The 24,951-nt window shown below is 52.7% G+C and overlaps 2 protein-coding genes across 4 annotated transcripts; one reads left to right on the top strand and one right to left on the bottom strand.

The window, feature by feature from the left end:
• Positions 1-283: 283 nt before the first annotated feature.
• On the top strand, positions 284-3,080 carry TREX1 (three prime repair exonuclease 1). The gene is made up of 2 exons (XM_045778519.2): positions 284-422; positions 696-3,080. Exon 2 carries the CDS (start codon positions 717-719, stop codon positions 1,659-1,661), a length of 945 nt encoding a protein of 314 aa, XP_045634475.1. The 5' UTR covers positions 284-422; positions 696-716; the 3' UTR covers positions 1,662-3,080.
• SHISA5 (shisa family member 5) lies at positions 1,906-23,240 on the bottom strand. 3 transcript variants are annotated; one of them, XM_045778520.2, is made up of 6 exons: positions 22,904-23,240; positions 20,428-20,584; positions 9,825-9,908; positions 3,694-3,812; positions 3,334-3,546; positions 1,906-3,220 (listed from the first exon to the last, which is right to left on the bottom strand). In XM_045778520.2, the coding sequence occupies exons 1-6, from the start codon at positions 22,968-22,970 to the stop codon at positions 3,141-3,143; spliced, it is 720 nt and encodes a 239-aa protein (XP_045634476.1). In that variant the 5' UTR covers positions 22,971-23,240; the 3' UTR covers positions 1,906-3,140. The 3 variants fall into 3 exon arrangements, with proteins under 3 accessions (XP_045634476.1, XP_045634477.1, XP_045634478.1); XM_045778521.2 differs by having other exon boundaries at positions 22,907-23,238; XM_045778522.2 differs by lacking the exons at positions 9,825-9,908; positions 20,428-20,584; positions 22,904-23,240 and adding an exon at positions 4,887-5,640.
• Between the last annotated feature and the right edge of the window lie 1,711 nt (positions 23,241-24,951).

Genomic DNA, 24,951 nt, shown 5'->3' with positions numbered 1-24,951 from the left:
AAGGGAGGAGGCAGCCGGCAGCCGGCAACCTACACCCTACACCAGGGAGACCTGAGAAAGTGGGGCCCAGGGGAGGGTGCACAGTGGCCGCAGCAGGGGCTCCTGGCAGGCTAGAGGCCCGGTGCTAGCCTTCCCTGAAGGGCTGGGTACCACGGCCCTTGTCCTGCCGGCTGGCTGTCACAGTGTGAGGGCTCTGATGTGTTGTGCCAGCCAGCATGCCCCCAGCTGTAGGTCGGAGGCCTTTGGGGAGTCACGAGGGGGTAGTGCTGGGGAGGGACAGACCTGGCCGATGACGAGCAGGGCGGGCCTCGCTCTGGACAGCCCATAGGCGGGCTCACACTAAGTTTCACTTCCCGCCACTGCTGCCAGCAGCAAGAACCTGCCAGACTGCACCCCGAATCATTGCTGCTGTCTGCTACTCGGTAAGTGAGGACCCCTACGGGGATGGGGCAGGGTGGGAAGGCCTCACCCCCTACCCAGGCCCAGACTAGGTGGGCACTAGGGGAGGAGCCAAGCCTTCCCCCAAAACAGAAAGTTGAATGTGCTTCCCCCTAAGGAAGCCACCCACCCTCTCTGGCTTCCTGCCCTGGAAACGGGTCCTGGGGCTCACTGACAGTGCCTGCCTTTGCGGAGAAGGCCAGAGATGTGCTCCTGGGGCACTCACATACCCACTCCCCACCCCTGCTCCTCCCCAGGCTCCGTGGCAGGTACCCAGCATGGGCTCGCAGGCCACAGCTCCAAGGCCGATGCAGACCCTCATCTTCTTGGACCTGGAGGCCACCGGCCTGCCTTCCTCCCAGCCCAAGGTCACGGAGCTGTGCCTGCTGGCTGTCCACAGATGTGCCCTCGAGAGCTCCCCCACCCCTGAGGGGCAGCCTCCCACAGTGCCTACGCCACCCCGGGTGGTGGACAAGCTCTCTCTGTGCGTGGCTCCAGGGAAGGCCTGCAGCCCAGAAGCCAGTAAGATCACAGGCCTGAGCACAGCTGTACTGGCAGCACACGGGCGTCAACGCTTCGATGCCGACCTGGCCAACCTGCTCCAAGCCTTCCTGCAGCGCCAGCCACAGCCCTGGTGCCTCGTGGCCCACAATGGCGACCGCTACGACTTCCCCTTGCTCCAGGCGGAGCTGGCTGTACTAGGGGAGTCACGTGTTCTGGACAGTGCCTTCTGTGTGGATAGCATTGCTGCCCTGAAGGCCCTGGAGCACGCTGACAGCCCCTCGGAGCATGGCCCACGGAAGAGCTACAGCCTGGGCAGTATCTATACACGCCTATATGGGCAGGCCCCACCAGACTCCCACATGGCTGAGAGTGACGTCCTCGCCCTGCTCAGCATCTGTCAGTGGAGGCCACGGGCCCTGCTCCAGTGGGTGGATGCTCATGCCAGGCCTTTCGGCACTGTCAAGCCCATGTACGGGGTCACAGCCTCTGCTGGAACCAACCCAAGACCATCTGCCACCATGGCCACTAAAGCTCTGGCTAGAGCCAGGGACACTAGTCCCAGCCTTGGCAGGGGCAGGAAGCCCAAGGCCCTTCCTCCAATGGAGGGCCCCCGAGCCTCACCCAAGGAGGGACTACTGGCCCCACTGGGCCTGCTGGCCTTCCTAACCTTGGCACTGGCCACACTGTATGGGCTCTCCCTGGCCACACCTGGGCAGTAGGCGCCTAATAAAGACCCCTCTCCGAGCACTGAGTGGCCACTCACCTTTACCCTCCCTGGCAGCCTTAGAGGAGGGGGACAGAGTGGCTGCCACAGTCTTTGTCCCTCACCCCCCCAGCAAGATGGTCAGACGTCTGAGCCCAGGAAAGACAAGGGAAACACGGAAATCCAAGAGCTGGATGAAGACGGTACACGGCCTAATGCCCAGTCCCAGCACCCAAGCTCTGAAGAAAGACGGCGGCAGCCCCAAATGTTTGCATTTATTGTAAACAAAGGTGCAGACCTAGACTCTCAGAAACACATCAACAGGTACAAAGCTAAGATCTGGTGAGATACTCACAGAGGGACAGGGAACACCGAGGTATTCATGTCTGGGCCAGAGCAGCCACCTAGGGCCCCCTTCCACCTTTGGTCCAGACGGCCCCTTGGCCCAGGTGTCCTAGGTGCCAGGACACGCTGTGGACTGGGGTACAGGAGCTGGCTATTCTGTGAAGCTGGTGTCGGGAGAAGCGGGGCCTATCAGAGGTCTGAGGGCCCCTCTCCACTGTGGGCCAATTTCCCTCTAGCACCCAGGGGGTTCAGCCTCACAAAAACTATCACATACCTTTTGAAACAGGAAACAGGCAAAATGTTTGGCTAAAAGGAAAACAAAAACACTGCAGGGAGGACACCTGAGTGTGCAGGCAGACAGAGGCCACCCTGCCTACCTGTGATGGGGGTCATGGCCAGCCAAGGCAGCCAGAACTGTGGGTGGGCGTGGCCCTCCAGATGGTGCCAGGGAGGATGCGGGGGCCATGCAGGCAGACCGCGCTCAGGCGGGTGGGCCTCTGGCTCAACTGTTTTGGTCTCAAGAGGCTGCCTGCCCTCTGCTAGGTATGGCACCGGCTCTGGGGACTATGAGATGTCTGCTACAAGGATTGAAACCCAGCTTAGCCAGGCCCCAAGCCTCACCCCCATGCCACGATGGCTCTGGTTCCTTGAGGAATAGCCCACACCCTGGGGACAGGCCATAGCCTTGAGCAGTGGCTAGCCACCCCGCCAAAACCAGAACACACGGGCATGTTGCCCACAAAAAGCCCTACTGTCCTAGCATGACGGGCCCCACCGGCCTGGTCACCCTGGGGTGGTAGAACTCCCACCCCAACCTTTGAATTTTGAGATTTCAAAAGAGCACAATTTCAAGTGAGGAAGAGAATGAAGTAGGGTCCCAGCAACCCTGGCAAGGACTGCTCCCCACCATGTTGGCATCACAAGAAGCCTCGTGTACAAACCGGACACAAACACCACGCACAGGGAGAAAAAAACCGTGCCTACGTACCCATCCCCCCTCTCTCTCTCTCGCTCTCTCTCTCCTACGTACCCATTCTCTCTCTCTCTCTCTCTCTCTCTCTCTCTCTCGCGCGCGCGCGCGCGCGCGCGCGCACGCACACACACACACACACACACACACCAAGTGGCAGCCAGAGATGAAAGGACATGCTCAGGGGGCTGCCTTCGGGGGGTCCATGTAGGCCGGGTTGTAAGGAGGCTGGCTGGCAGGGTAGGGCATGGCCGCACCTCCTGAAAACAGAGAGGACATCGGTTGGTTGTGAAGGCGGAGGGCTGCAGCATGAGGGAACAGTGGCAGGAGATCTGGGGGGCCAGGCAGGGTCAGCGTTGGCCGCGGTACTCACCAGCCAGTGTCTCGTGGTACGCCGGCGGGCCCAGCGGCTGGGCAGGGTAAGGCGGAGGGTACTGTGTCGGGTAGGGTGCTGCTGGCATCCCTGGCTGCGGGGGCATGGGGTGGTAGCCCTGGTACGTCGGCCCGGGGTAGCTGGGTGGCACACTTGGAGGCTGAGGGTAAGGGGTGTGCACCACCGTGGTGGCCGTGGTGGTGGTGACCACCGCTGCGAAGAGAATCCCAGTCAGGACCGCTGCCAGCCCTCACCCCAGCTTAGCCGCGTCGGGCCCTGGTCAGCACCCACCCCCGCACTTGGGCTCTGCACCCACACCCCCAGGGTCATGGGGGGCAGGGAGGGGGCAGGTGTGCTTACGACGCGGTGGCCGGCGGCACATCTTGTAGAGGTAGCAGCAGGAGCAGGTGAAGCAGATGATGACCGTGACGACAGAGAGCACGAAGATGGTCAGGCCGATGGCTACAGTCGCCCCAAACCTGCCAAAGAGCCGCTCGTGAGCCAGGCCTCTCGCCCCCGCCCGGACCAGCAGGCCACACCCCACCATTCCCAGGGGCACCCCTCTTGCCAGAGGAGACTCGGGGCAACACAGTGCAACTTCCAGGTGGTGCAGCTTGAATCTCTTTCAGACTGTTTCCTCCGTGTAAAATGGGGTTGTCTCGTGAGTCTGCGGAAAGCACCTCACCCAGGGTCTCCCCGCTTCGAGAGCCTCCCCACCATGCACCCATCTTGTCACCCCACCCACTCAGCAGCCGGTTCTCAGTCCCCGCGGGCGGGACAGAAGAACCAGGTGGATGATGTGGGGGCGCTGGAGCTAACCTTGCTTTCTGGAAAAGGAGGCCTCCCTGCCTGATGCCAGCCCCTCTGCAAGGACCACGACAGACGGGAGGGGCTTTAGGAAAGGACAGGCCCTGGGCAGGAAGTGCACTCAAACTGACTTTCAAGGGCAGACAGAGTCCCTTGCTCTCCTCCTCTGTTGCCAGGGACCAACCTCTATTCTAAGAAAAGGCACAGACGTGGGGACTACACCTAGTACGTTGAAATGCAGAGAGGGGCGCCTGGCTGGCCCTGCTGGTAGAGCACACGACTCTGATCTCTGAGTCGTGAGTTCAAAGCCCACCCACGCTGGGCGTGGAGCCTCCTTAATAAATAAATAAATAACAAACAAACTAAAACCGCGGGGGGGGGGGCCGGGAATGGAGCTTGGTGAGCTCTGGGGCCTCTGCCTCTACCGAAGGCCCCGCCCCACCCCGCCCTGGGTGAAGGGGCTTCACCTCACAGCCCAGAGGGCAGCACCACCTCAGAAGGGCCCCTCAGCCCAGGGACAGGCTCAGAATAGACCTTTCACACGGTGGACAACCGCATTCACAGAACAGAAGCCATCGGCCACTCTGCCGCCCCTCACCTGCCCCCGACTCACAAGCTCCTCCCAGACCCTCTGCCGCCCCAAGGAACGGAGACACACACACACAGACACACACACACACAGACACACACACACACAGACACACACACACACACACACACACACACAGTATGGCGCCCAAGCTCACCCCATGTTAGCCTCCGCCTTCACTCCCGGGCCTCCAGCAGCCCTGGACTTCCCCTCTTTCCATCATGGGCCACTCAGTTCCAATCTCCTCCCCTTTCGAGGAAAGGGAAGGCAAGTCTTGGCCCTCCCCTATCCCTGACGTCACCACAGGAAGAGCAACACAGAGCCCTTAAAGACACAGCAAGGCCCAGCTGCGCCAGGGGGGCCCAGAGCCGGGAGGGAAGCCAAGGTGGCCAGGCGGTCCTCCCAGAGTTGCCTCCCCAGCCTCGCCTGCCCTGCCCTGGCCTCTCACCATGGCGGTCCACCCTCCTGCCTAGACGCTGCCGTGGGATCTGAGGTGCCCTCTCTGAGTGCCCAAACCACACTCCTGCTCAGCCCGCCAGCCCTGTTCCAGCTGTCCTCCTTGAGGGGCGCCTTCAGTGATCTAGGTCCACCAGCAGTCCCTGGGGCCCCCCGGAACGACACACGAGTCCCCTCAGCTCCCCCTCTCCCACCAGCGCATGCTCCAAGCCACTAGCCTGCCTCGCCAGGATGATGCAGATGCCCCTTCAAGTGCCCTTGGCCAACCTGCCAGGTTTGATCCTGTCACCCCTGCTCAAAAGCCTACTATGGCTCCCGTAGCTCTTGGGCTCACCAGGAATTTGCTTTCTAATTTACTTGTTAAACTGTGTGTATCTGGGGAACCCGGCTGGCTCCATCGGTGGAGCACACAACGCTTGATCTCGGGGTTGTGAGTTTGAGCCCCACACTGGGTGTGGAGCTTACCTAAAAATTTTAAAAATCTTAAAAAAAAATAAACTGTGTGTATCTATGCATACTTTTCTGTATATATGTTATAGTTGACGATAAAAGAAAAAAAATCTAGGATTTGTCTCACCAGAGAGTAAAACTTAAAATAAGACAAATTTTAATCTTTAATTAATAAATATTATATAAACTGATGAATCACCGGCCTCCACCTCTGAAACCAATAATACATTATTTGTTAACTGAATTTTTAAAAATAAAATTTAAATTTAAAAAATCTTTAGTTAATAAAGTCTAAATAAAATAAAACTTGTGTGGTCTGGAACTCCCACCTTACCTCATTCTCTGGGCTCTAGCCACATCACCTTCCTTTCAGCTTTTCAAAGCACCATGCTCTATCTGACCTCAGGGCCTTTGCACATGCAGTTCCTCCTGCCTGGTCTGCCCTTCTCTTCTTCCCACCCCCTGTAATTAATTCCTGTTCACCCTTCAGAACTCAGCTCGACATATCACTTCCTCGGGGACATCTTCCCTGACCATCCAGGTAAGTTCACGCTCCTTGCTAAATGCTCTCACAGAATTAAATTCTTGTCTCCCTCAGCTATAAATAAACACACCCTCTGTGTAAGCATTTGATTAACATGCCTCCAGCCTGTGGATTCACAGAGGCACAGACTGCACCTGCTTTGGGCCATCGCTCTAGCTCCAGCACCCAGCTAGGAGTAAGTGTTTGACAGGTATCTGATGAATGAAAAATTCACTCAGGGACCCCATAGGCAGCACCTAGCAGGACAGTCAGGCATGATGCTCTGAGGAAGGGTAATACATGAGGGGTGGCTGCAGAGTGTGGCGGGGCCTGTGGTACCCGTGGCCACAGTTCTAGTGGCACCACGCCTCTGAGAGGAAGGAATGGGGTTCCCAAGGTTGGTGCTACCTCCCAGATCAGAGTCAAAGGCCAAGTTCAAAACAGCAGAATCAGCCCCAGCAGGGAGTGTGCAGGGCTGAACTGGGTGGTCCCAGAAGGCCAAAGACTCCCAATGTGTGGACTGGGGAAGACACTCTCTGGAGCGGGGACAACATCACTTTCACCATGATGCTGGCGAGGCAGTGGACTGCCATGACGCCATGGGTGTGAGAGCCGCAGGAAGGATACCGGGAGGGCTGGGACAGGTGCACCATGGCCTCACCTCACCTAAGGGACCTGCATGCCTTTCCCCCACACTGTCATAGCAGTCAGGGTCAGCAGCCACCTGTCCGGGGCCTGCAGCCATGCACTCTACCACACAGGTGCTGAAAAACACACCTATCCTGCCTGACCACCCTGTGAGTAGCAAGGAACTGGGAAGGGACAATGAAATTAGGATCCAGAAGAACCATGACAAGGATCAAGGACCCTGTACGCACACGGCGAGCATACAAGCCAAGAGTGGAAATAGACACTGACCGTTCAACAGGGCAGGCTGGGGCTTGCCTGCCCACGCTGGAGAGCAGGCAGCGGAAGCCCTGGGCCAACCGCAGGCCCACAGGTAAGTGGTCACACTCTGGGGAGCAGAGTACTCACGTCGAGGGAAGACACCACTCATCCAGGCTGTGACAGGCAGACGTGACCTTGTCTGGGTCCCTGCACTCTGACCTGGTGCCTCATTCTTGGAGAACCCAAGGAGTCACCCACTGAGGGAGACATGAGGTTTTTTTCCCCCCATTGAGGCTTCCCTGGAGCTCCCAGCCATGACCTGGGCAGCAGGGGCAGGACCCCACCAAGGAGCCAAGACTCCAGTGGATAAACAGTGCCCTTGGCCGAGGGGGCAGCACACAAATGCCCACCTGAGGGCATTCACAGAAGTGTCATTGGTGACCCTGCCCTTCTGCCTGCTTCCCAAGCCCTAAATCTGTGCAAGGCAGGTGCTGTGCGAGACACGGCAGGGGCTCTGGTCAGAAGGCAGGGAGGAGAGACGGGCCAGGGCAGGGTGCAGGTGAGTCGGGCAGCATGGCTGCAGTGACCTGAGCTTCCCAGTGGGCAGGACAGCAGGGGCAGGAGGCAGCAGGCACCCCCACCACGTGCAGGGACGTGCACACCACCCACCAGACCCGTTCCGTGTGCACACCTCAGGGAGGGACAGGTGCTCCTGGGCTCATCCCCGTCCCCTCTCTGCCACCACCAGCCCCGGCAGCCTCTCCTCCTATGCCCCTCGGGGACCTTGTTCTGCAAGGTCTCCTCTGTCCCCTCTCTCAGCTCAAGTTTCCACCAGCACCCAAGAAGCCCTTCTTCACCCTGACTCCTCCTCCAACTCCTGTCTTACTCCTCACTGGTGCGCAGCCAAATCTCTCCCTGAAGCTGTCCACGTTCACTTCACCCTACACGTTTCCGACTCACTCTTCAATCCGCTGCACTGAACGGCTCCTGCCAAGGATGCCATGGCCTCTGCGGTATGGCATCCACATTTCTCAATACCCCACAGCCCAAGCCTCTTCCTCTTTCCTCCCGCTTCTCTGAACCCTCCCTCTCCGCATCTCCTGAGGCCCTTCCTCAAATGTTGCTGACCCTCAGATTCAGTCCTCAACACATTCCTGCCACCCCACCTGAGCCCTTCACCCCAAGCCCACTCCTGGGCCCACAGTCTCTCACAGGGCTAGATCTCCGGCCCCATCACCAGAGCAGAGACCAGGCCCCCCACTAGCCCCCTGGCCACTCCCCAGCAGGCAGCTGCTGAATGACAGTCTCCATCCTCACCTCCCCCCACCAAGCCCAGTCTCCCTCTGGCCTCCCAACACGTGGGACTGGAAAGCCATGGCTGCCTCCCACTGACTGACTGCCACCCCCTCGCGGCCTGCTCTCTTCATCCTCCGTGAAGCAGCCAGAATGGTCTGCTTCCTAAACACCATTCTGACCAGCACTGCCCAGAGCACTCCACTGTCCTCAGGACAAGGCCCACTCCTGCGCAGCCCCAGGCTCACGCTGGCTGGACGGCAGAATGTCCTGTGGGGCCGTCAGAAAGCCCACAGTTCTGGGACTCGGCAAAGGAAGGGCACTCGCACGTGTGGAGGGAGGGGCTGGTCAAGGTGTCGGTCCCCAATTCGCCAAGGGTGCAGGACCAGCCAGCAGACCAGAGTGCAGAGGCCGGGCCTTGGGCACGGACGAGGGACCCCGGGCTGGACTTCTTCCCTCCCCACTCCCAGGAGCCCTGTCCTGATTCCCCTGTGCCCAGTGAGACCCCACACCCACCCAGGCCCACAGGGCAGGATGGCGCAGGCAAGCACCTGGAGCCCCGCACAGGCCCAGAGCCCCAAGTGTCCTCCTCCAAAGGGGCAACCGGGCCTGGGCAGATCTTCTCCTGACAGGGGCTTCTAGGTCCACCGGGCAGAGGCAGGCAGCACGCGGAACAGACCCCACCAGGAAAATACATGAGCGGCTGCACGCTGACTCCACCCACACGAACCGTGCATCACAGCACCTCGTCCCGGTGGCAACGAGGCGGAGCAGGAACTCGGCCAAGGGAACTGAGGTTTGGGAGATTGCGTTGCTCCTGGCCCCTTGACAGAAGGGCCCTGACACAGCAACCGTGACTCACAAGCCCCAACACAGGCACTGGGCATATCGGTTGTCCCAGCATCTTTACCACACGACCATTACCTCATCACCGAGCACTTGCACCACCATCACCCTGCCATCATCGTCACCATCACCCATCACCATCACGACCATCATCCCATCCCCATCACCACCACTGCCCCATCACCGTCACCCCATCCCTGTCACCACCATCCCATCACCGTCGTCACCATTGCCCCATCACTGTCGCCATCACCTCATCATTGTCAGCACCATCACCCTGTCACCATCACCATATCACTTTCACCATCGCCTTGTCACTGTCACCAGCACACATCACTGTCACCACCATCACCTCCATCACCATCACCCGCTCCCCATCAGTCACCTGCGCCCACCCCATCACCCAGGTCAATATGGACCCCTTACCCTTGGCCTTTCAACTGTCAACCACAGTCTCCCCATCCTTAGCACAATGATGAGGACACCAACATAAGGATCGAGGGACCTGGTGGTCAGCTAGTCTGGGGCCCCACTACCATGATTCTATGGCAACCCAGTCCCCACAGCCCTCACTCTAGCCCACTGAGCCCCTCGTCACCTCCACCAGGAAGATGCAGCCAGCCTGCAGGTTCTATTTACCCTGACATCGGGTCACTGTCCAAGCTGGAACGAAACCTCAGCGCCGAGCCCAGCTGCTCCAGTGGCTCCGTATCGGTGGACACACTGAAAAGAGGAAACTTCACGATTAACACATCCAAGCCCCACCCAGCACGCCAGGAACAAACACTACCTCAGCACGCACACGAAATGCACAAGGTCCAATCCTGTACAGGCCACAGAGTAGCCCTGCTGGCCTCCCGAGGCAGACTATCACACACCCCAGGATCTCAGGCTGCAATGCCGCACACACCTCTCAAGTGCACCCAGAACATTCTCCAGTAGAGACTATAGGTAAGGCCACAAAACGGGGCTCAATAGATTTGAAAAGACTGGTATCATACAAAGTTATCTTCTCCAACCACAGTGCAATGAAGTTAGAAATCGGCAAAGGAAGACTACCATGCCGCGAAGTGAAAAGAGAAATGCTGAACGGAACTCATACCTTGAGAAACTAACATGGTACCAAAAAAGAAAACCAGCAACAAAATTGTGCACTAATAAGAAATTATGAAGTACATTAAGAAATACGTAATGCAGGGTGCCTGGGTGGCTCAGTCGCTAAGCATTTGCCTTCGGCCCAGGTCATGATCCCAGGGTCCTGGGATTGAGCCCCATATCGGGCTCCCCACTTAGTGGGGAGCCTGCTTCTCCCTCTCCCACTCCCCCTGCTTGTGTTCCCTCTCTCACTGTGTCTCTCTCTGTCAAATAAATAAAATCTTTAAAAAGAAAGAAAGAAGAAAGAAAGAAAGAAAGAAAGAAAGAAAGAAAGAAAGAAAGAAAGACGCAATACAAAAATACAGATTCAAAGGGGCACCCGATGTTTATAGCAGCATTACCAACAATAGCCAAATTACGGAAACAGTCCAAGTGCCCACTGATTGATGAATGGATAAAAATGATGTGTTATATCGGGGAGCCTGGGGGGCTCAGTTGGTGAAGCATCTGCCTTCGGCTCAGGTCATGATCTCAGGGTCCTGGGATCAAGCCCCACGTCAGGCTCCCTGTTCAGCAGGGAGTCTGCTTCTTCTCCCTCTCCCTCCCCCTCCCCCATGCTTGTGCTCACTCTCTCTCTCTTTCTCAAACAAATAAAACTTTAAAAAAATAAAATCTTAAAAAAAAGATGTGGTATGTCTATACAACGGAATATTACTCAGTCATCAACGAAATCTTGCCATTTGCAATGACGTGGCGGAGCTAATGTATTATGCTAAGTGAAATCAGTCAGTCAGAGAAAGACAAATATCCTATGATATCACTCATATGTGGAATTTAGGAAACAAAACAGGGAGGGAAAAGAAAGAGAAGGAGAGGGGGAGGCAAACCATAAGAGACTCTTACTATAGTGAACAAACTGAGGGTTCATGGAGGGAGGAGGGTGGAGGGATGGGCTAAGTGAGTGATGGGCACTGAGGAGGGCACTTGTTACGATGAGCACTGGGTGTTGTATGTAAGTGACGAATCACTAAATTCTACTCCTGAAACCAATATTACACTGTATGTTAGCTAACTAGAATTTAAATAAAAATTTGGAAGAAAAAATAAATAAAATTGTGCCAAGTGGAAAAAAAAAAGAAATTAAGAAATTAGTAACACTGGATAACAAAAATACTACAGGTTAAAATTCATGAAACACAGCTAATACAGTGTTTAGAGGGAAATTTACTACCTTTTTTTTAAAGATTGATTTATTTATTTCAGAAAGAGAGAGAGAGAGTGCATAGGCGGGAGGAGGGGCAGGAGAGGGAGAGGAAAAGAATCTTAAGCAGACTCCCCCACAGAGCCCAGAGCCCGACATGGGGCTTGATCTCACAACACTGAGACCATGACCCGAACTGAAATCAAGAGTCAGGTGCTCAACCAAATGAGCCACCCAGCTGCCCCCAAAATTTATTTTTAGAAGTAAGATGTTAGGGCGCCCGGGTGGCTCAGTCAGTTAAGCATTTGCCTTCGGCTCGGGTCGTGATCCCAGGGTGCTGGGATCGAGTCCTGAGTTGGGCTCCCTGCTCAGCAGGGAGTCTGCTTTCTTCCTCTGCCTCTGCCTCTGTCTCTCTCTCTCTCTGTCTCTCATGAATAAATAAATAAAATCTTTAAAACATAAATAAATAAACAAACAAATAAATAAAAGTAAGACGTTAAACTCAAGAAGGTGGGGAAAAAGTAATAGAGCAAATCCCCCAAATAAGGAAGTGATTAGTAAAGGGAAGCACAAAAATAAAAGAGAACGACAGCCACAAAAAACAGTACAAAAGATTTAAAAACCCAAAGCTGGTAGGCCCTCTGGCAAGACTCATCAAGGAGAAAAGACACAAAAAGAAAAAAATGCATGATAAAAAAGGGGAAGTAACTACAGGTAGGACAGAGATTTTAAAAGTAGTAACTTCAGGAGCACCTGGGTGGCTCAGTCATTAAGCGTCTGCCTTGGGCTCAGGTCCTGATTTGGGGTCCTGGGATCCAGCCCTCCACTGGGTTCCCTGCTCAGCAGGGAGCCTGCTTCTCCCTCTCCCTCTGCCTGTCACTCCCCCTGCTGGTGCTCTCTCTCTCTTTCTCTGTGTCAAAGAGATGAGTACAATCTTTAAAAAAAAAAAAAGTTTCCCTCTTTAAAAAAAATAATCACTTCAGGAGCACCTGGGTGGCACAGCTGGTTGAGCGTCTTTGACTCTGGGTTTTGGCTCAGTCCCTGATCTCGGGGTCTTGGGATCAAGCCCCACGTAGACCCCACGCTCGCTGCAGAGTCTGCTGGAGATTCTCTCTCCCTTTCCCTCTGCCCCTTCCCACCACCCTCTCTCTCTCTTTCTCTCTCTCACTCTAAAATAGATAAATAAATCTTTTAAAAAAATAAAATAAACGTAATAACTTCATTGGCTAGTATCAAAAACAAACAATATAACACGTACTGGGGAGCAAGTGGAGAAAGGGGAGCCCTCGTGCACTGTCAGTAGGAAGGCAAACTGGTGCAGCCACTGTGGAAAACAGTATGGAGGGTCCCCAACAATTTAAAAATAGGACTACCATATAATGCATAAATAAGCAATTCCACTTCTGGGTATTTATCTAAAGAAAACGAAAACACCTATTTGAAAAGATACGTGCACCCTTATGTTCACGGGGAGTTATTTACACGAGGTGTTGCTCGGTAGATTAGTGGATAATGAAGACGTCACACACACGCACACACAAACACACAGGAATACGACTCAGCCACAAAAAGAAGAATGAAATCTTGCCCTTTTTGACAACGTGGATAGACCTAAAGGGTATCATGCCACCTGAAGTAAGACAGAGAAAGACAAATACCGTGTAATTTCACTTACACGTGAAATCTAGCAAACAACAAACCAAAACAGAAAGCGCCTCATCAATACAGGAAACACCGGCGGTTACCAGAGGGAGGACAAGCTGGGGGCGGTGGGGGCGGGGCTGTGAAAGAGGTGAAGGGGATTAAGAAACACAAACTTGCAGTCACAAAATAAATAAGCCACAAGGGTGTAATGTACAGCACGGGGAACGTAGTCAATAACATTGTAATAACTTCGGACGGACAGACGGTGACTACACTTACCATGGGGATCATTTTGTAACATATAAAAATACTGAATCACCGTGACGGACACCTGAAACTAACAGAATACTGTATGTCAACTATACTTCGATTAAAAAAAAATAACAACAATAACCTTTGGATTCTGATTTGAGCAAACCACTCATGAAAAGGCACTTTGGGACAAGTGGAGGCAACTAAAGACAGACTGGCATTGAAAATTATTAATGAATTACTGTTAATTGTGCCAAACGTGTTACTGAAATAGCGGTTATATTTCTTGACAAAGGACTCATTTGTACAGATGAAAACTAACATTCAAGGGGCGCCTGGGTGGCTCAGTCGTTAAGCCTCTGCCTTTGGCTCAGGGCGTGATCCCTGCGTTCTGGGATCAAGCCCCATATCGGGCTCCTCTGCTGGGAGCCTGCTTCTTCCTCCTCCCACTCCCCCTGCTTGTGTTCCCTCTCTTGCTGGCTGTCTCTCTGTCAAATAAATAAATAAAATCTTAAAAAAAAAAACAACTAACATTTAAGGAGACATTTTTTAAAAGATAGATTTATTTATTTATTTGAGAGAGAGCGAGCAGGGGGAGGGGCAGAGGGAGAGAGAATCTCAAGCAGACTCCCCACTGAGCGCAGAGCACAACTAGGGCTTGATCCCAGGACCCTGAGATCATGATCTGAGCCAAAATCCAGAGTTGGACGGTCAACCAACTGAGCCATCCAGGTGCCCTTGGGAGAAATTTTTATGATGTTTTAATTTTTATTTTGTTTTAAAATAATCAGAAAAAAAGTGGTGGGAAGGGTGTGGAGTAAGAGTGTCAGAGTGCTGGTAACTACGGAAGCAGGTGACGGGCAGGTAGGCTTATTATATTCTTCTCTCTGCTTTTGTATATATTGAAAATTTCCAAAATTAAATGTAAAACAAAATAAAATCAAAAAGCATTAGGAACAACTACATCCTAAATAAGACGGAAAAGTGAAGCTAAAGAGAAAATATTTTTTAAAAAACCAGTGTGCAGGGACATCTGGCTGGCTCAGCTGGAAAAGCATGCAACTCTTGATCTCGGGGTCACGGGGTCGAGCTCTACATCAGGTGTAGAGATTACTTAAATAAAACTTAAAAAAAAAAAAAAGATCAGTGTGTAGGCTTTGGTGAGCAATAACAGAGCAAAGGATACCAAGCGGGTGTGGGGGAGGCTGGAAAGAAAGATCCATGGAAGTAAGCCTGGCATCTGAGGCCCTGTTCTCTGAAAGTCTCAGGTGATAGCAATTAGACCCAGAGCCCACCAGGTGGGGAGGCCCTGATGATTCCCACTCGCTTGGGATGATACCTCAAAAGCTGCACCCCGAGAAGAAGGGAGGAAGTAAGTAGACAGCTTAGCTTCTGATCCTCTCAGTCTCTGCAATTAAGCCAAGATGGTTTTGTTTTGTTTTAAAATTTTTATTTACTTATTTATTTGACAGAGAGAGACAGCGAGAGAGGGAACACAAGCAGGGGGAGTGGGAGAGGGAAAAGCAGGCTTCCCGCTGAGTAGGGAGCCTAACGTGTGGCTCGATCTCAGGACTCCAGGATCATGACCCGAGCCAAAGGCAGATGCTTAATGACTGAGCCACCCAGGCACCCCAAGATGTTTTGTTTTAAGATTTTATGTATTTGTCAGAGAGAGAGAGATAGAGACAGAGAGAGAGCACAAGCAGGGGGAGTGGTTGGCAGAGGGAGTGGGAGAGGGAAAAGCAGGCTTCCGCTAAGCAAGGAGTCTGACGTGGGACTCGATCCCAGGACCCTGGGATCGTGACCTGAGCCACAGGCAGACACTTAACTGACCGAGCCACCGAGGTGTTCCAGGCCAAGATGGTCTAAGAGTGCTGTGTCCCTGGCAAAAGCAACACAAATCCTCCCTGGAAGAAGTCCTGGGCTCCAATTTCTACAATCAGTTTTGTAAATGTAACGTCAGGCACATCATCAAAAATTTTCAGAAATAGGGGCGCCTGGGTGGCACAGCGGTTAAGCGTCTGCCTTCGGCTCAGGGCATGATCCCGAGTTATAGGATCGAGCCCCACATCAGGCTCCTCCGCTAGGAGCCTGCTTCTTCCTCTCCCACTCCCCCTGCTTGTGTTCCCTCTCTCGCTGGCTGTCTCTATCTCTGTCGAATAAATAAAATCTTAAAAAAAAAATTTTTTTCAGAAACACTAGGATGTGAAGACAACATGAATACAAAACAACAGAGTCAACTGACCCCAGAAATACCCACGGGGCTTCAAATATTGAAGCCACTAACATTAAACACCACCACATACACAGTTCAAGGAGATGAAAGAAAAAAATCAAGCAGTTCAGGAGAACATGAAATAGAAAAGAAGAAACAAAAATTCTAGAAAAAAATAATACTACAAATTCGTAATTTATTAGACACAGCTGAAGATTCATAAACTGGAGGATCGGTCCAATACGTGTAGACTGAAGCTCAGAGACACAAAAAGACAGTTCATGTAGACAGAAGATGGTGGGTGAAATACGAAATACAAGAGGTTTACAAGAGGTCTTACATATGTATAATTAGGGTCCTAAAAGGAAAAGAGTGAGAAAATGGAGAAGAAATCTTTAAAGAGATAACGGCTGCCGATTTTTCAAAACTGAAGAAAAAATAACAATTCAAGAAGTACTGTGAACTCCAAGCAGCATAAAGCCACACCTGGGGACATCACAGCAAAACTGCTAAAGACTGAATACAAAGAAAAATCTTAAAAGTAGTCAGAGGGGGCGCCTCAGTGGCTCAGTCGGTTGAGCATCTGACTCTTGATTTCAGTTTAGGTCATGATCTCGGGGTCGTGGAATCGAGCCCCACATCAGGCTCCCCGCTCAGTGAGGAGTCTGCTTGAGATTCTCTGCCCCTCCCCCGGCTTGCACGTGCACATGTGCGCACACACGCTCTCTCTCTCAAATAAATACATAAATAAATAAAATCTTAAAAAAATAAAAAGTTAAAAAAAGTAGTCAGAAAAAACCATGTTGCTTGCAAAGGAGCAATAATTAAACTGTCAACTGGCTTCTCAACAGAAACGACAGAAATCAGGAGACAATGGAATGGAATGGGACGCCTGGCTGGCTCAGTCAGAAAAGCATCTCAAGGTCATTAATTTGAGCCCCACATTGGGTGTCGAGATCACTAAAAAAAAAAAAAAAAAAGATTAAAAAAGAAAAGACAATGGAATGAAAGCTTTAAAGTGCTGAAAGAAGTTGACAGCTGCCAACCTAGAAATCTATAACCAGGAAAAATATCATTTAAGAAGGAAGGTGAAATAAAGACATTTTCAGAGAAACAAAAATGGAAAAATTTGACACCAGCATACCTGCACGAGAAGCAGAAGGAACACGATCTCAGTTGAGGCTTAAAGGTGTAGGAAGCAATAAAAAGCAGCAGAGAAGATAAGGTATGGATAAATGTAAATAAATATTCACTATCAAAAACAATTAAAATACTTACTGTCTTTGAGGTTTACAATAATATTACAAGAGATAAAGTGGGACATTCCACATGATAAAATGAACATTTCATCGGAAAGTCAAACCAATCCTCAATAGGTATGCACCTAATAACAAAGCATCAGAAGTCATGAAGCAAATATTGACAGAACTAAAAGAAGAATAAACACATCTGTGGTCTCTCAGTAATTGATAAAACAAGCAGACAAAACCAATAAGGACGGAAAAGATCTAAACACTATTATCAACTTGACCTGACACTTCTAAAGCACTACACCCAACAACTGCAGAATATACCATATTTCAAGTTCATAGGAAACATGTACCAATATAGTATATGCTGGGTCATAAAACGAATCTCAACAAATTCTGAAACACTTAAATCTTAAAAGAATACAACACAATGAGGTATTACTACACATTCACCAAAATTACTAAATTTAAAATCTTCTAGGAAATGGAAATGATCTAGATCTTGACTGAGGTATTCTATGTGAGAAGTATACATTTCTATTTTTTTAAAGATATTATTTACTTATTTGACACAGAGAGAGAGAGAGCACAAGCAGGGGGAGCGGCAGGCAGAGGGAGGGGGAGAAGTAGGCTCCCCACATAGCAAGGAGCCCGAAGTGGGGCTGGATCCCAAGACCCTGGGATCATGACCTGTGCTGAAGGCAGATGCTTAACTGACTGAGCCGCCCAGGCGCCTGGGAAGTATACATTTATCAAACTGAAATATTAAGACCTGTGCATTTTACTATATATAATTATACCTCAATTTTTAAAAAATGATTTACAATGCCAAGTTTTAAGAGGAGGCACGGCAAACTGGACTCTCGTACATGGCTGGTAAGAGTGTAAATGGTACAACAATGCTAGAAACCTGCAAGCATCTGCCAAAGCTGAACACGTGCACCCAATGACTCATTAATTATACGCCTAGATTTACCCAAAAGAAATATGTTCCATTGAAATTTTTATTTATTTAAGTAATCTCTTTCCCCAACATGCGGCTTGAACTCATGACCCTGAGATCAAGAGTCGCATGCTCCTCTGACTAAGCCAGCCAGGAGCCCCAGAAATATTTCTTTTAAAAGGCACCAAGAACTGCCCGGCTAGCTCAGCCGGTACAGCATGAGACTCTTAAAAGGCACCAAGGAGGGGTGCCTGGGTGGCTCAGTCAGTCAAGTGCCTCACCCTTGATTTCGGCTCAGGTCATGATCTTGGGGTCCTGAGATCAAGTCCTGAGTCAGGGTCTGCACTCGGCAGGGAGTCTGCTTGAGATTCTCTCTTCACCCCTCCCTCTGCCCCTCCCCCTCATTCATGCTCTCTCTCTCTCTCAAATAAATAAACAAATCTTTAAAAGGCACCAAGGATTTGTAAAAAAGAGTTCTTAGTATCACTATCGGATTAGCAGAAACCTTCCTTCATCCAATAAAAGGTATCTTAAAAAAAAAAAAAACTACAGCAAATATTATTGTTTATCATGAAATGATGAAAGCCTTCCCCTGAGACAAGAATGCTACCTATCATCATTTCCCATCAACACTGTACTAGAAATCCTAGCCAGTGCAATAAAGCAAGAAAAATTAATTAAAAGTATAAGAATTGGAATGGAAGAAATAAAACATTAATTACACATGATGTGACTATTTTTGTAGAAAATTCTTAAGAAGTTTCAATTAAAATCACTCAAATTAATACATAAATTTAATAAAGTCTCCGGATACAAGGTCAATTTATAAAAATGTACTACCTTTATATCAATAAATAACAAGAATTTTAAGCTATACAATTTACAATACCATCAAGAAGATTAATTACCTAGGAAAAATACAGATGCAGGGAAACTATTTGACAAAATTCAAGATCCCTTTATGACTAAAGTCCAAGCAAACTAGAAATAGAAGGAAACTGCCTCAATCTGATAAAGGACACCAATGAAAAAGCTACAGCTAGCATCCTACCTAATCCTATATGTTTTCTCCCTAAAATTGAGACCCAGACAGGGAGATCTGCTCTCACCACTTCTATTCAACATTGCACTGGAAGTCCCAGCCTGTGCAAAGAGGCAACGAAAAGGAATGTAGGAATACAAAAGGTAAAAAAAGTAAACAGTAGAAGAAAAAAAAATGGAGTAAGAACAAACCAAAACAATATGGTAAATGAAAAAGAAAGAAATAGAGAATAAAAAGCACAAAATAAGATGGCAAATATAATCCAAGAACACCAATAATTACATTAAATTTAAATGAAATGCTCCTGTATTAAAAAAAAATTACTGAAATGGATTTTTCTAAAAAGACACCTGTAAAAATGTAAGGACACCAAAAGGTGTTCACTTCCAGTGAAAGGGTGGAAAAGGATCCATCAGGAATCCTTAGGTATGGCTGGCAGCTATGTGGCCTGGTGCTGGCATTCCCAAGAATACCTTGGAAGTCCTTAGTAACGACATACATCTTACTGACCTGGCAATCTGCTCCCATGTATACTTCCAAGTAATTCTCATAAAAAGAGGAAGGAAGTATAAGAAGATGCCCACAGCAGTTATCTATGATAGCAAGCTTAGGACTCACAACACACAGAGTGACACCACAGGGGTGGGCACAGACCAGCTGTACATAACGCAGTACGGATGGGTCTTACAACACGTGCTGAACACAAAACGTAAGGGAGTTCATTGTATCCACAAAACAATATAGACTTTTCAAAACACAAAGTAGCTCAGTCGGTAGACCGTGCAACTCTTGATCTTGGGGTTGTGAGTTTGAGCCCTATGTTGGGTGTGGAGTGTTAAAAAAAAACTTTAACTTAAAAATCAATCAAACACACAAACTATGAAAAGGACATACAGACCGGTTGCCTATGGGGTGAGAGAGAAATGGAAAGGTCACGTGAGATTAAATATATAAGACGGTATGGGCTGGTCTTGTCCAGACCAGAGATGATCACCTGCCATGAGCTGAGACATGGGACCACCTCTACCCTCTCTATACCTATGATCAAACCAAGAGAAACACAGATGCGGCAAAGGGAGACCTTGCTTCCAGCCCATGAAACGGTCTAAACTAGATGGAATGCAAATCCACTGGCCACACAAAGAGGACACAAGCATGGTGCAGACTGTGATGTGCCCTCCGGGGCCCACAAGATATACCTACACAAATCACATACAACCCCCTGCAAGGTGCACGCGTATACTACAGGGTACACTCACACCACGGTGTGCACTTTGTTGGTCCAGGTAGACACCCAGGGGTGAGCCACAGGGCCAGCCGAGGCCACCAGCCCTGAGAAACCTGTTCAGCCCGAGACTGAGTGAGCCGAGCGAGCTGGAGCCCTTAAGCGTTGGGGAGAGAGGGGCAAGGGACTAACTGAGCAAGCTCTGGGGAGTTCAGCCCAGAACAGGGGCTCCCCACCTTCACCCCCATCCCCGGTCCAGTGCTATACCATCTTGAAGGGGCTGAGAAGCCAGAGGGGTAGGGCTATTTCTCTTTCATGCACACTCCTGCTGGGGGCACACTCGGGCCTCCCACCGTGCGACCACCGTGCACCCACCTGGCCCGAGGCACGGTACAGCTTTCCTCATTCCACACAAATTTCTTCCGCTCATCAGAGCAGCAGTATTGGTTGTAACAGTTGCCACAGCAGAAATCAGGACAGGACTCAGGGAAGAGGTTGCGTCCACGGGAAGCCACACATACCTCACTGTGGGCTAAAGCGGAGAAACACACTTGTTAATCAGTGGCCCAGGGCCAGGCCTCACGCCAGATCTCAGCCATGTCCCGGCCAGCATAGCCCCTTCCCCGGCACCACCAGCACGTACGAGCAACTGGGCTGTCTCTGAGCCACCCTAGTCTTTTGCCACCTCTAGCCACAGCCCCCATCAGCCTTGCCCTCTCCCCTGTCCCACAGCAAAGTCACCTGACAGGGCTCCCTCTCTCCCCCACCAGCCACTTGCCTTCTGATGGAAGACTGACCTTCCTAAGCGGGAGTTTGGCGGGGCCACTTCCTGCTCGCAGACCATCTCCACTGCCTCAGGATCAAGTCCGGGGACCACAAAGTACGGTCTGGACGCCAACTTTCCAGCTCTAGCCATACTCAGCCCATATTCTCGCCTGTTTCCCATTCCCCGTCTACAAATCTACTCCTCTTTCAAGGCCTTACTCTAGGCCCCGTCCTCTAGAAGCTGCCCGAGCCCAGCAGCCACAAAGCTGAACAGTAACGCGCCCAACCAGCCGCTGGGCCCAGGCACTGGACCAACCAGTTCTCAATCCTTACTCCCTCTCCTTACCACTCAGCCACAGCAGCCTCAGCCTCTGCTAGACACTGGACCACAGGGGCCTGGTGCTCACAGACCACGCCCTCACGGCGCTCACTGTTCGCCAGGGTCACACCCACCATAGAAGTGTCCGTGAAGCGCTGAGCCCCAGGCTGGGCCTGCAGCAGGTGCCTAGAAAATGTTTACGTAACTAGTGGCCAGGGCTCTGAGGCAGTGGCACCACTTCATGCCCCAGAATCATTACAAGGCTCTCGGCTAGAGTAGGGATCCGAGGGCCTTCCCACAGGCTGGGGTAAGGACAGAGCTTCACCATTCCAAGTCATGTTGAGAGGACCTGGCTGACAAGTGTGGAAATGACCCAGGGCTTTGGGAGACCACAAGGCTTGCGAACTTCCAGGAAGATGCTACAGCCAAACGTTCCCATGCGTCCTTAGGCTACATTAGCAGAGATCTAGTGCTCACCAACAGGAGGGGGCGGTCCCAGATTGTGCCTGGACAGACCCTGAATGGAACATCCAGTCCAGCAAGGCCCAGATGACCACAGTAGCCTGGGGACAGGTCTGAGGATAAACCCTGAAGTGTGGCTATGTCGCCTGGAAACAGTCCTGGCCCAGCACCTGGACTCTGGGGACCCAGCCTGGCCAGAGCCCCAGGGCAGCGTGCCGTCTAGAGACCCAGTCTGGTCAGTGTATCACATGCAGAGCGAGGCCCAAAGAGAGAGGCACTGAGGCACCTCCTTGAAAAGAGATAACTAGGAAGGGCACGGGGGACGGGGGAGGGGTGCTCTGTTCTTGGCAGGTTCAGGCAGAACCCTGCTCTGGGCAAAGCTGCAGGGGCAGACGACCTGAGCACTCCCAGGCTCCCCCCAGCCAGCCGTCCGTCTGACAGTAGGTATGGTCAGCATGGCCCATGCTACTGGGTAACTCAGGTGACCAGTCTCCAGCGGGGTCCTTTCAGCCTTTACCGCCAAGCCCAGCCTCTAAGCTGGGGCTGAAGACACACATCACTGACACTGTTTGGGCCAAGAGCCCACGACACAGATGCTCTTCTGAGCCCCAAACACGCTGGACGAGGCTTGCCAGATCTCACTGAGCCAGGGACCAGGGCTCCACCTTCTCCCTTTCCGACCCCAGGTCCCCAGATTCATCTCAGCCCCCCAGGAAATAAAGCCCGATCATCCCCCTGATTGGCTTCCTCTGGCTGGGCAAGGGGCTGTTCCAATTCCTACCCCGAAATGGCCCCCAGAATGGCCTCCGCCGTCTGTGAATCATCAGTCTACCATCAACACACACAGTGGTGTTTCCTCCAAGCTGGGAGGCCAGCCCCAGCCGTCTCCAGGAACACAGGGGCCATGGGAGCAGCGGGTGGGGGAGTCCAGCCAGTAAAGAGAGAAGGGAAGGCCTCTGATAGGGGGGCCAGGAGTCCCTCCTGCCACCACCCTAGGCTAAGGACAGGCAGGGACTCCCACCCCAGCCCCTTGGAACATCTGAGGGAGCACAGACCCCACCACTACCACCATCATCCAGGGCACAATGGTGGCAACTTCCCAGGGTCTCTTCAGACCCACAGGGGTGCTGACTGAGGTCAGGTCATTCCCGGGGGGTTGGCTGACTGCCTCGGGGTTACTGGGGGTGGGGACACTGTGGGGATGGTGCTGCCTGGGCTCACTCCGGGGACGCACGAACGTGGCTGCCCTCCTCCCAGACACACCGTCTCTGCCCGGGACCAACTGCCCCCACCCCCAAGGCTCACCACCTGGAGGCGGCGGGAGCAGCAGCAGCAACAGCAGGATCCGTGGCGCGGGGACCCGCGCAGCCATGGCTGGGCGGCGGGCGGACAGAAGGACAGACGGACAGAAGCAGCGGGGGTTGAGGTGCCGCCGCAGCCTCAGCGACCCGTGCGGCCACCGCTTCCTCGCCCCGCCCTTGGCGGCCTGTTCCGGGAACCCCGCCCGGAGGAGGGAGCGGAGGGGAGGAGAGCGAGGCCCGGGAGGGGGAGCGGACGCCCCTCCCAGCCTCCGGGCCAGGCGCACGTCCAGGGGCCACGCGGGAACTCCAGCGCCTTCTGGACGCGGGCGGCGCCTGGCGACCCCCGACGTTGCCTTCTGCGCATCGGATACTTTCCGCTCCTCCCCTCCCCCCGCGTCCCAGTTCCCAGTCCTTGGCCCGGAGGGGGCCTCCTGGGGAATCTGCGTCCTAACACTTGGAGGCGGGACACCAGCCCTCCTCGCGGCAGGGGGGCCCTCTTGTGCCCGGCGGATCCTCACTCCGGACCCATCCGGAGCCGGGGACCAGGGGAGGTGGTGGGAACAGTGCCCAGAGCAGACCTGGGCACACAGTAGGCACTCAATAAATGCCAGTCCCTTCTACAAGCCTAATCCGGAATCTCGGAGGAGGCTCCATCCCCTCGTCCACTGGGTCGACAGCTCCATCCCTGCAGTCATCCTGCCCCCGAGCCCAGGCAGGCTCATCCCCCCTCTGAGGGCAAGCCTGGTTCACACGGCCTGCTCTGAGGGTGGGAACCGGCAGCTCCCAGGCACACTAGCCCACCTCCTGGCTCAGGAGAGTCTGGCTGGCCCACATTCGTGTCTGTTCCAGACCGTATGCTCACTCACACAGGACTCCTTGAGAGGGGCAGGGGCTAACCGCGGCCCTGCCATTCACCGTGGGGCAGAGGTCTGGGCAGAGCCCGGGAAATGGAGAAGGAGCGGAGACTATTCCAGCTGCTGAAACAAAACATCATGGACTCGGGGGCTTATAAACAAAGTTCGGCCAGCTGGGAAGTCCAGGATCAAGTTGCCAGCAGAGCCTGTGTCTGAGGAGCATTTCCGGGTTCCCAGATGAACGTCTTTTCCCTGTATTTTCACTCGGCAGAAGGACCAAGGGACTCTCTGGGGCTTCTCCTATAAGACACTAACCTCCATTCATGAGGGCTCCACCCTCAAGATCTAATCACCTCCCAAAGGCCCCACCTCCAAATACCATTACCTTGGGGTTGGAATTTCGACATCTGAATTTGGGGAGGACACAGGTGTTCCGTCTATGGCCAGCCTTTTTGTACCCGGGGTTTCTGACCTGCCGCCCACCCCGCACCTGGCACGTCCAGTACATGGTTCTCAAGGCCGAAAACATGAAATGTGGTTCTCACTAGGCACTGAGCCAGCGCGTGCACCCTGTGCGCCGCCACATGTTTCTCACCTGAGGACGGGGCATCGCTGGGACAAACAGACCCCAGAGGACAACCGGGAGGTCCTGAGTGCGGTTCCCCAGGCTGGGGTGTGCCAAGAGGGAGGAGACAGCTCAGCCACCCCCTGGGCGCGAAGGGCCCAGGACTCCACGAACGAGGCAGAGGCATGGCTGTCCCCTGGGCAGAATGAGGAGCCCTCCCTGACACGGCTCAGCCTCGCCCTGCCCTGCCGCCTCTGCCCCGTCAGCAATGCAGTCTGAGGTTGGACACAGCCCAGGTCCCCCTTCCCCACGGACAACAGCCACCACACGCTCCCCTCCACATGCACCTGTCCAGCCAGCCTCTGAGCCCTCGTTCCACACCCTGGGTGCCCAGCCTTCTGCCTCCCACAAGCTTGGTCTCTCTTCATAACCCAGTCCCTCCCCCAAGCAAAGCTCCTAACAGTCGTCCTTTCTTACGTCCTGTCACCTGTCTTTGGCCTCTCTGCTCTGACACCCCCACCCCATTTCCTCTAGGGGCCTCTCCCCTGGCCTCGTCCTCCCTGACCTTTTCAGGATGGGAGTCCTCATGCCCTCTCATTTTTCCACACCTCACAGACAAACGTGGGAAACCTT

This window comes from Ursus americanus, chromosome 14 (genome assembly GCF_024610735.1).
Source record: "Ursus americanus isolate L20-20 chromosome 14, mUrsAme1.1.p, whole genome shotgun sequence".
NCBI classification, from domain to species: Eukaryota; Metazoa; Chordata; class Mammalia; order Carnivora; family Ursidae; genus Ursus; species Ursus americanus.
This window is presented reverse-complemented; position numbering and strand designations above follow the sequence as displayed.

Bases quoted from the DNA above. Each gene is read 5' to 3' on its own strand.
- TREX1 (XM_045778519.2), top strand. From the start codon at position 717: ATGGGCTCGCAGGCCACAGCTCCAAGGCCGATGCAGACCCTCATCTTC.
- SHISA5 (XM_045778520.2), bottom strand. From the start codon at position 22,970: ATGGCTGCGCGGGTCCCCGCGCCACGGATCCTGCTGTTGCTGCTGCTG. The intron at 20,585-22,903 runs GTGAGCCTTGGG...TCTCCGCTTTAG, and splicing joins GCTCCCGCCGCCTCCAGGTG to CCCACAGTGAGGTATGTGTG. The intron at 3,221-3,333 runs GTGAGTACCGCG...CTCTGTTTTCAG, and splicing joins GTACCACGAGACACTGGCTG to GAGGTGCGGCCATGCCCTAC.